The sequence below is a fragment of the Rhinichthys klamathensis genome, unplaced genomic scaffold, assembly GCF_029890125.1.
Source record: "Rhinichthys klamathensis goyatoka isolate OS25496 unplaced genomic scaffold, OSU_Roscu_1.1 h1tg000035l_1, whole genome shotgun sequence".
Lineage (NCBI taxonomy): Eukaryota > Metazoa > Chordata > Actinopteri > Cypriniformes > Leuciscidae > Rhinichthys > Rhinichthys klamathensis.
The window spans coordinates 1,076,412-1,090,701 of NW_026606583.1; the positions used below are offsets into that span (position 1 = coordinate 1,076,412).

Here is a 14,290-nt window from a genome sequence, read left to right on the forward strand (position 1 = left end):
CGCTGAGTAGGTCTCTTGTTCGCTATCCAGCTAGTAAGCTTGAAGGTACAACAGGATTGCATAACCTGAGTGTCCGAGTGTGCGTACGGTGTTAAGGAGTAAAAAGTGCAACTTCCTGCGTTTAGTGAAACAATGTCGGACAGTCCGGGTGGGTGTTGTTGTATACTAAAGTGTAGTTAGCTAACTATACATTTACCATGCTAGTTTTAGACTGCTCGAATCGACATGTAAACATAAAAATGTGTCTCTCTTTTTAATTTCTCTGAAGAGTTTAGCTTAATCTGCATGCCTGGTTCAAACTATGAATGATTAATGCGTTTCAGGAATGTATGCCATTATTAAACGGCTGTTTAAACAGTTAAAACAAGGTCACCAGATTGTGTCACGACAGCCTTTGCTTAAAGAATGTATGTTCAATTTTGCCATGTCAGTCATTCATAAGTTATTCTGCTGTTGTTTTATAAAACTTGACATCTTACTTTAGTTTTTTTTTTCTTGTTATTACGTGATTTATGGTCTAACAACAAATATAACACCATAACCTTTCTTCAAGGGAAGGCATTCACTGTAACATGCATGTTATAATAAAATACTGTTTTTCAACTGGTTCCTGACAGATTTGCCACCAAGTGATGAGCAGAATTTAGAGATACAAGGCTCTGTTACTAATTATTCTTCTGTTGTGATGGCGGAACAGGAGAGTAGCATGTTTAATGACCAACATTTCTGTAAGTAAATAAAATACAAACTTAAATTGGCAGATGTTTTTTCAAAACAAAATTTAAAAAATGTTCCTTCTCTTTCATGTGTACCTTTTACTCTCTGTGTCTCCAATACCCTCTCCTTCTTGTACTCCTTGGTTTTTGGCAGACTGTGAGATGTGTCATCAGCACTTCATAGACCAATGTGAGGTTCATGGGCCACCATTATTTACATGTGACTCACCAACAGCTATGGGCATTCCTCAGAGAGCTCTGCTAACACTGCCACAAGGCTTGGTTATAGGTCGATCTAGCATCTCTAATGCAGGACTTGGGGTTTTCAACCAAGGCCAGACTGTGCCATTGGGGATGCATTTTGGACCTTTGGATGGAGAGGTGACCTGTGAGGAAAAGGCATTGGATAGTGCCTACTCTTGGGTAGTGAGTGTCAACCTTAATGTTTTGTTAATTGTTAGTTACAATTGTAATTTCAATATGTATTGGGCTAAACATAATAGTAATGCCTTTTTCTCTCCAGATTTACAGAGGCAATAATCAATATAGTTACATAGATGCAGAGAGGGACACTCACTCTAACTGGATGAAGTAAGTACTTCTATGCTCTTTTGTAGTTTATGCCTTTATTTTGTAGTTGTCTCAATCTTGTGTCTTCGCTTTAGGTTTGTGGTGTGTTCAATGAGTGAGACGGAACAGAATCTTGTTGCATTCCAGCAAAATGGACGTATTCTGTTCCGTTGTTGTCGCCCTATTAGCCCTGGGCAGGAATTTAGAGTTTGGTATGCTGAGGAATATGCTCAAGGACTTGGCACCCTCTGGGATAAGATCTGGAATAAGAAATGCATTTCTCTAGGTAACTACATCTAACTACATCTCCTGTGTGTAAACGTTGTGCCATATTATCAACTAGCAGGTTTTTTGGTAACACTTTAGAATACTGTTCCATCATTAATGAATAACTACACAGGAACAAATGAGTAACGCTCTATTAACATTCTAGTAACTACTATTAACTAACAAGAAACTCTGATTAACAAATTAGTAAGTAATAGCGCTCAGTTGAATTTGGTAGTTCACTATTAGTTAATTAGTAACTACTATTTTTTTCATACCTCCCAGAGAACTTCTAAGAACTACTATATATATATACACTCACCGGCCACTTTATTAGGTACCCCATGCTAGTAACGGGTTGGACCCCCTTTTGCCTTCAGAACTGCCTCAATTCTTCGTGGCATAGATTCAACAAGGTGCTGGAAGCATTCCTCAGGGAGTTTGGTCCATATTGACATGATGGCATCACACAGTTGCCGCAGATTTGTCGGCTGCACATCCATGATGCGAATCTCCCGTTCCACCACATCCCAAAGATGCTCTATTGGGTTGAGATCTGGTGACTGTGGAGGCCATTTTAGTACAGTGAACTCATTGTCATGTTCAAGAAACCAATTTGAAATGATTAGAGCTTTGTGACATGGTGGAAGTAGCCATCAGAGGATGGGTACATGGTGGCCATAAAGGGATGGACATGGTCAGAAACAATGCTCAGGTAGGCCGTGGCATTTAAACGATGCCCAATTGGCACTAAGGGGCCTAAAGTGTGCCAGGAAAACATCCCCCACACCATTACACCACCACCACCAGCCTGCACAGTGGTAACAAGGCATGATGGTTCCATGTTCTCATTCTGTTTACGCCAAATTCTGACTCTAACATCTGAATGTCTCAACAGAAATCGAGACTCATCAGACCAGGCAACATTTTTCCAGTCTTCAACTGTTCAATTTTGGTGAGCTCTTGCAAATTGTAGCCTCTTTTTCCTATTTGTAGTGGAGATGAGTGGTACCCGGTGGAGTCTTCTGCTGTTGTAGCCCATCCGCCTCAAGGTTGTGCGTGTTGTGGCTTCACAAATGCTTTGCTGCATACCTCGGTTGTAACGAGTGGTTATTTCAGTCACTGTTGCCCTTCTATCAGCTCGAACCCGTCTGGCCATTCTCCTCTGACCTCTGGCATCAACAAGGCATTTCCGCCCACAGAACTGCCGCTCACTGGATGTTTTTTCTTTTTCGGACCATTCTCTGTAAACCCTAGAGATGGTTGTGCGTGAAAATCCCAGTAGATTAGCAGTTTCTGAAATACTCAGACCAGCCCTTCTAGCACCAACAATCATGCCACGTTCAAAGTCACTCAAATCAACTTTCTTCCCCATACTGATGCTCGGTTTGAACTGCAGGAGATTGTCTTGACCATGTCTACATGCCTAAATGCACTGAGTTGCCGCCATGTGATTGGCTGCTTAGAAATTAAGTGTTAACGAGCAGTTGGACAGGTGTACCTAATAAAGTGGCCGGTGAGTGTACAGGTTTATAATTAACATGAATAATGCATAATTTATAATATAAGTTAATGGTAACCTACAGGTTATGACTCAAGTGTGATAACTCTAGTTCTGTCAGGACCACTATCGTCAAATACGATTGACAATCAGCATACTGTTAGGATTGGCGGTATGGTTCTGTTCTGGGCGAGAACTCCCTGCACATCCATGCAGCCTAGCATGGATTAGAGCAGCAATAACCCCCCTTAGGGTAAACAGAACAGAACCAACATGAATGTATTGCAGATATCATTAATTCAAGATTTTAAAATACAACATAATTCGAGAATTTATTCGGATTCAAGGGGAATCAGAATGCCAAATGCTGACTGGGCGAGAGGAGGAGCTGGGGATTGAGGAGGGTAATTCGCTCCTGAGAAACGCGATAGAGGCTGATAATACTGAAGAAGCTTATATATGTATACAGTGATAGGCGTCGTATTCCTATAGGTAGACGTGGATCAGCTGAACCGAGCTTGACTAACGTGACCTGCCAGAACTGACGCTACGCTTGATAGTAATTACTGAAGTCATTGTAAGATTTTGATATTTTTGTAAGATTTTGAATAGTAATTCCTTCCGATGGATTTGGTAACACTTTAGTCATTGCTAATTTGTTCCCATGATATTCACTTTACTGATACTGATCCAAATCATTAGTAGTTCCTTAAGAAGGATGTAGTAACACCTTCTTTTTGGAAGTATGACCAACATAAGAATTTTCACCGGAAAATGTCATCTGAACTAGTAAGAAACATCCACCTTTGTTCTGGTTCTGACATTGCAGTAAATCGCACTGATTAAATCTAACAATCGCTTATAAGTTATCATATCACGCAAAACCGTGCAAATTATACTTTGTTCTCAAATTGTTAATGTTAACAACATAAGCAAGCATTGCGTGATTACATGTAATGTCCTTCCGATATTATCCTTGTTTTCGCATGGGTCCGGTTGCAGTCTCTTTTTTTCTGTAGCCACTCCGAAGTCCGAACGAAGTCTTTTGCATTTTACAGCGGGTGAATCTGTTGTCACTGGTGATTGTCGTTTGAACCTTTCTGGATCCGCCATCAAATTGATAAGTTTAATTATATCAAGTGCTGTGAGAAAAGGCTATAAATCTCCACCTCCAGCATCCTCACACGCAATATAGCTTATACTAGTCGAGACTCTTCTTTATGTGTACAGATGTGACGTAATGACGCAAAGACATGCTCGAATCTCCCGTGGAAATCCACCAGTACCACTGGAATCAAAAACATTATTACAAGCTTACCGCTTTGAATCGAGCTAAGGCAAGCAGATAGTTTTGAACACTGGCTGGTTATGTATTTTCTCAAATATGTATTTTGGATCATTTTTAAAGGGATACTCCACTTTTTTTGGAAATAGGCTCATTTTACAACTCCCCCAGAGTTAAACTGTTGAGATTTACCGTTTTTGAATCCATTCAGCCGATCTCCGGTTCTGGCGGTACCACTTTTAGCATAGCTTAGCATACATCATTGGAGTGGACAAGACCATTAGCATTTCTCAAACAAAATGACCAAAGAGTTTCGATATTTTTCCTATTTAAAACTTGACTCTTCTGTAGTTACATCGTGCACTAAGACCGACGGAAAATGTAAAGTTGCGATTTTCTAGGCTGATATGGCTAGGAACTATACTCTCATTCCTGCGTAATAATCAAGAAACTTCACTGCCGTACCATTAGAGCAGCAGGCGTAATGATATGACGCAGCGCCTGAAAATAGTTCCGTTGTGTTAAAGGAAGGTGGCCTATTTTCAGGCGCTGCGTCATATCATTACGCCTGCTGCTCTCATGGTACGGCAGTGAAGTTTCTTGATTATTACGCAGGAATGAGAGTATAGTTCCAAGCCATATCAGCAGAGAAAATCGCAACTTTACATTTTCCGTCGGTCTTAGTGCACGATGTAACTACAGAAGAGTCAAGTTTTAAATAGGAAAAATATCGAAACTCTTTGGTCATTTTTTTTTTAGAAATGCTAATGGTCTTGTCCACTCCAATGATGTATGCTAAGCTATGCTAAAAGTGGTACCGCCAGAACCGGAGATCGGCTGAATGGATTCAAAAACGGTAAAACTGAACAGTTTAACTCTGGGGGAGTTGTAAAATGAGCCTATTTCCAAAAAAAGTGGAGTATCCCTTTAACCCCAAAAAAGCTACGGACTGCAGCTTTAATGATGGAACAGTATTCTAAAGTGTTACAGTTTTTTTTTTTTTTTTTATTCTGTAACTTTATTCGGTGGCATGTTCTAAAGAATGTTACATAAATGTGCAGTTAATTTGTGAAATTTCGCAAATGTGAAATTGCTCATAATTTATAAATGAGCTCATTATACAAAGGAAACAATATTATAGATTTGGACAAAGAGTTGCTTTACAGTTAAAAGAATGCCATGCACAGTCATTTTGATTTGTTGTGACATTTTTACTAACATAATTAGTTGATGCCACAAATAGTACAGTACAAAGATAGAGAGAGAGAAAATTACTCCTAAAATAAGCTTTCTCTTCCCGACTCAGGTTTTTTTTTTTTGTTGCTAAAGTTAGCTTCACTGGAGCGGTGCCAATCATTCAGTAAACAATATAATACAGTCTTTAGATGTAGGGGCGTTTACATTTTTAGAGAGATATAGCAAGTAGCCTAAAAATAGACTTCAGTTGCATGAATTATTGTAAATAATTAATTCACAAAATTTACCATATCCTAACTGCGTAATTTAATCAGATGCGTCATTATTATCTTTACTAAAATTCGAGCACTGAGTTAATCCAGATGATATTTAAGAATTCCTGATTTAATTCACCTTAGAGGGAAGCATGTTTTCCAACCGTCTCCATTGACTTTGCATTGCGAGAAGCTGCCTCCTTGTCATTTCTGACTTATAACAAAAAACAAAACAATGTCTAAAGGCTGCTATGTGACAAGGTGTACAGCAAACAGAAATAAGTTTTTATAAGCTGTCGACCCCAAAAAACGAGCGTTTAAGGATCCTGACACTCAGTATGCACTAAAAAATACACTACGTGTGCAGTAAACATTTTGTCACTGGTAAGTCAAATATCCAAATGTCAGTTTTATATATTATATTTCTGTAAGATAAGCTATCCTGTCGCTGATTACGTTCCCCTCCAGTGGACGTAGTTCTCAGAGTAATATGACACCTTGTGCTCCGTTTCAATTGCATGTATCCACTTTTGTGTCCTTAAAACGGTCGTTTTTTTTGGGGTCGACAGATTATAAAAACGTATTTCTGTTTTTTTAGCTTGTTTGCTGTACACTTTGTCACATAGCAGCTTTTAGACATTGTTTTGTTTTTGTTATAAGTCAGAAATGACAAGGAGGCAGCCTCTCGCAATGCAAAGTCAATGGAGACCGTTGGATTGCACCCCCGGTGTGGGCGTGGCCTAAATGCGCTCTGTTTCTATTTATTTCATCAGTTCATGGATTCCCTGGGACCTTGTCGTTGCTAGGGTCATGCTCTGCTGTTTGAGCTATTCTTTAGGAACACTGCCTTACCATGTAACAGCACATTTGAAGTTAACCTTTGTAATTGTGCCATAAACATTTCAGTTATTTACCTAATATAAGTCTTTAGGGCTTCCATACTACTTTGTAGAAATACAAAGTGACTAAATACAGCGACTGTAATTCATTTGGTGTTGATATCTGTCATGGCTTTTGGCTTTCCAGTAATTTGATTTCTTTTTTCAGGTACAACTGAAGAACAGGCGACTCAGGTCTGTTTATGTCCTCATTGCCATTACTCCTTCCCAACTATTTTTTATCTGCGTGTTCATGTGAAGCGCTCGCATCCTGATCAGTATGCGGACTTCATGCAGACACAGCCGCTTGAGTCCGAAGACCACTCAACAGTTATAGACATAGACCAGTGCCTTCTGGCCTCAGATGCAGCTCCTCCAACCCATATGCAGCCAATGACAGAAAGCTGTCAGGGTCAAATTTCAACCCTAAATGGACAACCCATTCATCACTCAGAAAAGTCAGACTGCACTGATTTGTCCGAAACATGCGGTAATGGTTTGAGTGACCAGGCAAATTGTGCTACTGAGATCTCGGATGAAATAAATAAATGTGGTGAGTGTGGCCGGAACTTTTTGAGATCTTGTCATCTGAAGAGACACCAGCGCACTATTCACTCTAAAGAGAAGCCTTATTGCTGCAGCCATTGTAAGAAGTGTTTTAGTCAGGCAACAGGTCTGAAAAGACACCAACAAACCCACCAGGGGGAGGAAAAGAAAGAGAAAGATGCTGACAGACCTTCTGACATATATCCTTGCACTAAGTGCTCCTTTTCTTTTGTGGCCAAATTCAATTTAAATCAACATCTCAAACGGCATCACCATGGAGAGTATCTCAGATTAGTTGAGAGCGGCTCGCTCACAGCAGGGACTGAGGGTGATACAGAGATGAATTCTGACAAGCATGACCCAACCTATGAACCTCCTACTCGAGAGAAGAGGTCTGCAAAGAACCCTCTGAGAGGCAGTAGTTGTCCAAAAAAAGTGTCTGTTGGCCGACCACGGGGCCGACCACCTAAAAACAAGCAAGCAGCGGAGGTTGAAGTGCAGAAGAGTTTACCTATCTGCACTGAGTGTGAACAAAGGTTCTCTGATTTGGAGACATTGAAAACTCACCAATGTGCTGGACAAGATAATAATAAGATAGGAGAACCACAGGAAGCGCCAGCTTCCCAGCATGTCTGCGGTGAATGCCTGAGAGCTTTCAGTAATTTTGATATTCTCAAAGCCCATGAGTGCATTCAGCAGGGAGACGGATCTTACTGTTGCTCCCACTGCAACCTTTACTTCAACCGCATGTGTAACCTTCGTCGCCATGAGCGCACAATCCACTCCAAGGAGAAGCCCTACTGTTGCACGTTGTGCCTCAAGTCCTTCACCCAGTCTTCTGGCTTGAAGCGCCACCAGCAGAGCCATTCACGCCGCAAAGCCCACCGCCAGAGCTCGGCCCTGGTTAATGCCACCATCTTTCCCTGCACATACTGCCCCTTCTCCTTCACTGATGAGCGCTATCTTTACAAACACATCCGCCGTCACCACCCAGAAATGAGCGTAAAATATCTGAGTTTCCAAGAAGGGGGCGTCTTGTCAGTTGAAAAGCCTCACAGCTGCAGCCAGTGCTGCAAGAGCTTTAGCACAATCAAGGGCTTCAAGAATCACAGCTGTTTCAAGCAGGGGGAAAAGGTGTATCTCTGCACAGATTGCGGAAAGGCCTTCAGCTGGTTTAATAGCCTCAAGCAACACCAGCGCATCCACACAGGAGAAAAACCTTACACATGTCAGCAGTGCGGAAAGAGTTTTGTCCACTCTGGACAACTGAATGTGCATCTCCGCACTCACACCGGTGAAAAACCTTTCTTGTGTTCACAGTGCGGCGAAAGCTTCAGGCAATCAGGAGATTTGAGGAGGCATGAACAGAAGCATTCAGGCGTTCGGCCATGCCAGTGCCCCGATTGTGGAAAAAGCTTTAGTAGGCCACAAAGTCTCAAAGCTCACCAACAGCTTCATAATGGCACCAAACTTTTCCCCTGCACTCAGTGTGGAAAAAGCTTTACTCGTAGATACCATCTCACCCGGCATCATCAGAAAATGCATTCCTAACTAAAATAGTAACAATAAGACACTAATGAATTTATAGATGTCATATGAAAAGTTTGTTGTTCCTGTTTTAAGAACATCTTTAGTTCTTTTTAAGACAAAATTATATAGCCAATGAAAGATACCGTTCATGTAAAAATGTTTAGACAGATCTGAACTTGGCATTTTTGAGTATAACATAAGTGGGCACACAATTGCTACGTGTAGTTGGTCCCCTGAGTTATTGAATCAAATGTGCAAAAGTCAAAACTATATTTTATTAATGACAAAATGTGTAATTGTTGAACAATATGTTCCTATGATCATAGTAAAAAAAAATGTTACATTTATGTGTTGCAAGATGTTTTCTTTTAGTCAAGAAACTTGGAAGATGGGATAATTAAGGTTTTTGTTATTCCAATTATATTCATAGACAGAAGAAAATATTACATTCTTAAAAATCAGAACCCATAAGAGTTTGCATAGATGCATAAGTGTATTTTTTTAAGATATCATGTCACTCCATACAACAGAAAATTATTTTAATATTTTGCTTTTAGCTTATTTTAGGTGCATGCCGAGTATAGTTTATTTCCATATCAAATAAAAACCTTGCATGGATAACAGCATTTCACCATGCTTAACTGTGATTATGATTTTTTTCATCAGTCTAGTTTGCCTTTTACATTTTATTTTAGTTTTGCTTTGGTTACAAATGGGCCTCCTAAAAGAGAAATAGTGTGATGCTCATTTGTACGCTGTGACTGGTTGCCGTCATGTGTTTTAGCCATAGTTGTATCCTGTATAAAATACAATGTGTTTATTGTCATATGTGCGCAAACAAAGTAGAGAAACAAATCTTCCACCTCTGACCCCAAGAAAAAAAGTTACCTTAACCATACTAAAGAGCTGGTTTATTAGAATGATCATGATATAATTATGAAATCATTAAAAAAATAAAAAAAAGCCTACAAGTACAAAATTCCAAAACATGGGTATACTGATTTCTGACAAATGCTTTTAAAGATACCATAATAATCACAAAACTGTTTGTTTACAGGACTGAGTGTCAAGCTTTATACATACCATCTGTGTCATTGCTCCAAAACCGTATTTTAGGGGTTAGAGACTATTTCAGATAGCTTGAAGATGTTTGTGAGTTCTTGACATGCACATTGTTGCTATGCAAATGTCATGCCTCCTTGGAAACAATTTAACCCTCAAATGCATTAATAAAATGAAATAATTGAACCAACTTTGTTCTTTCTCCATCTCCCCATGAGCATAATATTTTAGAAACAAAGAGTTCTCTAATGCAGAGTATGTTTTAAAAATATTAAATTAAATGTAAGAACTGTATTTTCTCAATATGTACCACAGAGGCAATCATATCAAAATATAAAAGACTGAGCAAAGAGTATTACATTTACAATGTCAATGTAAGATGCTTGGGTTGAAGAGGAAGAGAAGCCTCTGGTATCAGGCATTTGAGGACCGAGTTTTTTTGTGATTAATGATTATACATTTAGAATGATCGGACATCTTTGTCAACACAAAAAATAAGTTGTATCAATTCGCTCCCTCTAGAGGTTAGTAATGCACATGGTCACGTCTGAACTGCAAAGCAGTCTCTCATCATATACATCCAAGCTTTATATAATCAAAGTGGCTCTCTTGACAGATTTAGTAAGTTGAAAAGTTTAGGACTACCATTATGTCCATGCAATTAAGTTATTTTAAGCATATGAAAGCCATATTGTACCACTTAAAGAAAACAAAGCAACCTTGGTTACAAATCCACAGTTGACTTTTTATTTCATAAAAGCACATTAACAAACCACATGAGTGTTTTTCATACAAGCATTGCACTGAAAAAAAAAAGTTGTTTACATGCCTCATCGATTTAATTTAGTCCCGGTGTAAAGACTAATGGTGACACTAAATCTACAATCACAATCATTTATAGTTTGTGGTTCCTTCATACATTTCACATGATTACGTTAACAAAATGTCTTGCTTCCTATAGGATGTGAAATTCACTGTCGTATCTAGAACATCTTTCTCCAACAGCTAGTCTAGCTGTGCTCTGTATTAGGTTAAATTATATTGAACAATTCATGAGGCAGGTTTACTCCAGGCAGTAGTATGTAGATAGTGTCCTTTTTTTTTTTTTTTTTTTTTTTTTTTTTATATATATCCAGATTTCATGAAACTATTGTGGCCTCTACAGGTCAATCTCTTTCAACTGTGTTTAAATGAAAATAACATTCATAAAAAAAAGAACGAAGAAAAAAACTATACACATGTGGAGGCCAGTCCCATAATCATACATGTCTGGTATAGCTGAATCAAAGAACAGTTCCACTGATAAAAAGTAAGTAGCAAACACCTTTTTTTTTTTTTCTGCCTCTGTAAAGAAGGTTTAAGGGGAGGTCGAAATGAACACTGGAGAGTGGCAACACTGGAGTAATACTGAGGAAAAAGGCAGCAGTTGGTTTTTAAGGTTCAAGTCACCAAAACCTTGCACAAGAGGTATAGTGTGAACTGATATAGGTAGAATAGAGGCAATTGGAGTGAGAGAAACCCCTTTAAATCTGGCTATATATATATAATAATAAGGCTATGCTAAGTATGTTGTTTTTAATGACCACAAAATATTAGCTGAACTACATCCTTGACTGGTTCTTTAAGAGACCATTTATCATTTCGAGTGTTTCCTATGTTCCTCAGGTTCCGTCCATTCATGAATGATGTGCTTCCCATTTTATACTAATATATACTTTTAAAGAATCTAGACAAATCATACTTGTTTCATCCCATTTAACAGTGCCTCCTAAGGACAGTCCTAAGAAAGACATCAGGATAAAAGGAAAAAAAGAGTAATGAGACTTTTAAGGTACAGCAGCAAGTGGCAGGTCATTACTGGAGTTTCAGAAACAGATGTCTTCAAACACGAGACGTTGTTTTCACCGCTTGGTTCAATCAGTGCCTCTGTTTCATTAGTTTCAGGACTGAAACTGGAAAAATATTCCACTGTAGTGTTTTGTTAATGAAAGATCAGTCTTCTGTTCTGCCACATTTATGTTGTTAACATAACTTAAAAAAAGACAACAGAGTTTATTGTGTACATTAGATTATTACAGTAACAACTTTGGCAAAACTATCGATGACAGCCGAATCATTATCTAGAGTTAAATATAAGGAGAATACAAAGGGTTTTAAAGAGCAAACACTGCAGGGTAAAACATTTATTCACAATACTAAGAATGAATAAAGAAAAATCTCTAAAACCATAAAAGGCCTGAAATAAAGGTATGAAGGAATGAAACTTACTAACAATAATTAAATGGACAAAAGTACAGATTCTCTATTTCCCCAGTTCCAGTACATTTACATTGAAGTAGTTATTTAACAATTAATAACTTTTACGATGGATCCAGTGACTTCAACTCCTCGACCTGTGACCCAAGATCTGTTACCTGTATAAAGAGATATTTCATATGACTCAATTTGAATTGTCTAAATAGCCATATTTATAAACTGTATCATTGATGTATTAGTAAGCAAAAGGATTTGATCATTACTAAATATTATAGGAATGTGATCACTCTACCTTGTCTTGGAGTTGATCTGTTTCCTCCTTATGTGAAGCTTCAGTCTCCTCTAGAGTTTTCTGCTGAGCTGTTTTCTTCTTCAGCAACTCAATCTCCCTGTATGAAAAAATGGAAGGAAAAAGACATTGATTAGATTCCTGAAGTTGAATTTAAAAAAAGGAAAAAGATCATTAATCTATTGGGTGTATATAATTATCTTGGGCTGATTACTAAGAGAAAAATCTCATTTAAAACACATTTGCCAAGAAATAAGTCCTTAGAAACGCGATCTTTGTATTCATGTTGGTTTTATATAGTTCATAGCATTTAATTGCATATAGTTTATAGTAAGGTTGTAATTTTCACTCTATAATGAAAAGTAAAGATGTCCTTGTATCTGAGATGCATGTGATGTGAACATTTTTGGTAAAAGTTTTTTTTCTTTAACAAATAGGATTTTTTTTAAGAAATAGATTATAACAAACTTTTGCTTCCGTTCGTTCACTTTTTGTTATCGTAGAAGAGGTGTAACCAACTCATTTCATTTTGAATAAATTCATTGATCCAAACAAAAATGAGTGTCACATCATGGACCCTCTTACTGTTTATACAAATTGTAAAGGTTTTTTGTGTGTTTAGTACATGTCTTCTAGAATGCTGCTATGTAATGCTTACTGAATGTACAGTATATTTACATGTATTTATTGTACATAAAATGAACATTACATTACAATTAACAAATAGCAGGTGAATATGTGAACTTACTTTATATTAATCTTAAAAAAAAAAAACTCAGGGTTAAAACTAAACCAGACCTTTATTAAGATTGTGGATGTGGATTAGTATCTGTGTGTTTTCTCTCACTTTTGCTGATACTCTTTTATAAGGCGTTTGGCCTTGCTGTATTTGCGCTCTAGAGCCTGGTATTGAGCCTGTGTTTCTTTCAGGTGCTCATCCACAGCCTGGCACAGACTCTGCGCCTCCATCCAATATCCCTCCAGCTTCTCCATGCGCTCCCGATTCTCCTGCATGTTATGTTCCATCTGGACTTTTTCAGCACGCCAGCGCTGCTTCTCCTGCTCTGCATGATTCAGCTTAACACATAAATGCAAACAGATGATTACATTCTTAAACTTATCATGCAAAAAGTAACATAGATCAAAACTTTACAAATGTGGAAAACCAGAACTCTTTGTCAGAGGAATAACTTTCATATGTGTTCTTTTGAAAAATGTAAAGGCATAAAAATGGAAATTCTGCCATTATTTACTCACCCTCATAGCATTATTACTTTTGTAGAACACAAACCAAGAAGTTTACCAAGAAAGTAAGCCATAATACACTGATAATCTTCCCTTCCACCAAGCTCTAAAGTCTCATTAAAACATATATATATTCTCACATTCAAACTTGGCGCCTCAAGGCGTGTTGTATCAGGTTTGATGTCAACAATGCCATAAATTATAGGCAGGTTTGGAAAGACAAGTAAATAATGACAGTTTTCATTTTTGGGTGAACTTTCTCTTCGTCCTAAGAAAACACAGAATTTGATTAGACACATGACCAGTTAGCATGAAAAGGGTTATCATACCTTCCTCTTGAGCTGTTGGATTTCAGCCTGAGTCACAGCATGTTTGATCTGCAGCTGTGCCAAAGTAGTAAACAGATTAAAGAACGCAACTTAATCTGCTCTTTTGCAATGACAAAACTGGCAATTTAATGGAAAACTAATTTACAGTTCACAATTTCTGAAACTATGGCTCAATTTCTTGAAAATCTACACACAAATCCACAAAAAACGCACACAACATGCAAAACATCAGACATCTCTTGCAAAAGCCAACACATCATTCAAATTCAAATTCATTAATTCAAACATTTTGTTTTTGCGTAGTAACTCTACACACAAACATAAAATGATTAGCCACATGCACGCCAAACTACAGAAGGGTGTGA

At 38.0% G+C, this 14,290-nt stretch overlaps 2 protein-coding genes across 3 annotated transcripts in view; one reads left to right on the forward strand and one right to left on the reverse strand.

The window, feature by feature from the left end:
• On the forward strand, positions 1-8,773 carry prdm9 (PR domain containing 9). Its single transcript, XM_056245802.1, has 6 exons — positions 1-148; positions 618-728; positions 871-1,142; positions 1,240-1,307; positions 1,382-1,572; positions 6,838-8,773. The coding sequence occupies exons 1-6, from the start codon at positions 133-135 to the stop codon at positions 8,763-8,765; spliced, it is 2,586 nt and encodes an 861-aa protein (XP_056101777.1). The 5' UTR covers positions 1-132; the 3' UTR covers positions 8,766-8,773.
• Positions 8,774-11,557: 2,784 nt separating this feature from the next.
• ppp1r9bb (protein phosphatase 1, regulatory subunit 9Bb) overlaps positions 11,558-14,290 on the reverse strand; it is a 32,712-nt gene continuing 29,979 nt past the window's right edge. For both annotated transcript variants that reach the window (XM_056245804.1, XM_056245803.1), the window contains exons 7-10: positions 13,926-13,979; positions 13,199-13,428; positions 12,355-12,451; positions 11,558-12,220 (exon numbers count right to left, since the gene is read on the reverse strand). In XM_056245804.1, the coding sequence (XP_056101779.1) occupies positions 12,167-12,220; positions 12,355-12,451; positions 13,199-13,428; positions 13,926-13,979 (435 nt within the window). In that variant the 3' untranslated portion in view covers positions 11,558-12,166. The remainder of the gene's footprint in view (positions 12,221-12,354; positions 12,452-13,198; positions 13,429-13,925; positions 13,980-14,290) is intronic.

Excerpts from the sequence above, each read along its gene's own strand:
- prdm9 (XM_056245802.1), top strand. Across the intron at positions 729-870 it reads GTTTAATGACCAACATTTCT|ACTGTGAGATGTGTCATCAG; the intron begins GTAAGTAAATAA and ends GGTTTTTGGCAG. Across the intron at positions 1,143-1,239 it reads ATAGTGCCTACTCTTGGGTA|ATTTACAGAGGCAATAATCA; the intron begins GTGAGTGTCAAC and ends TTTTCTCTCCAG.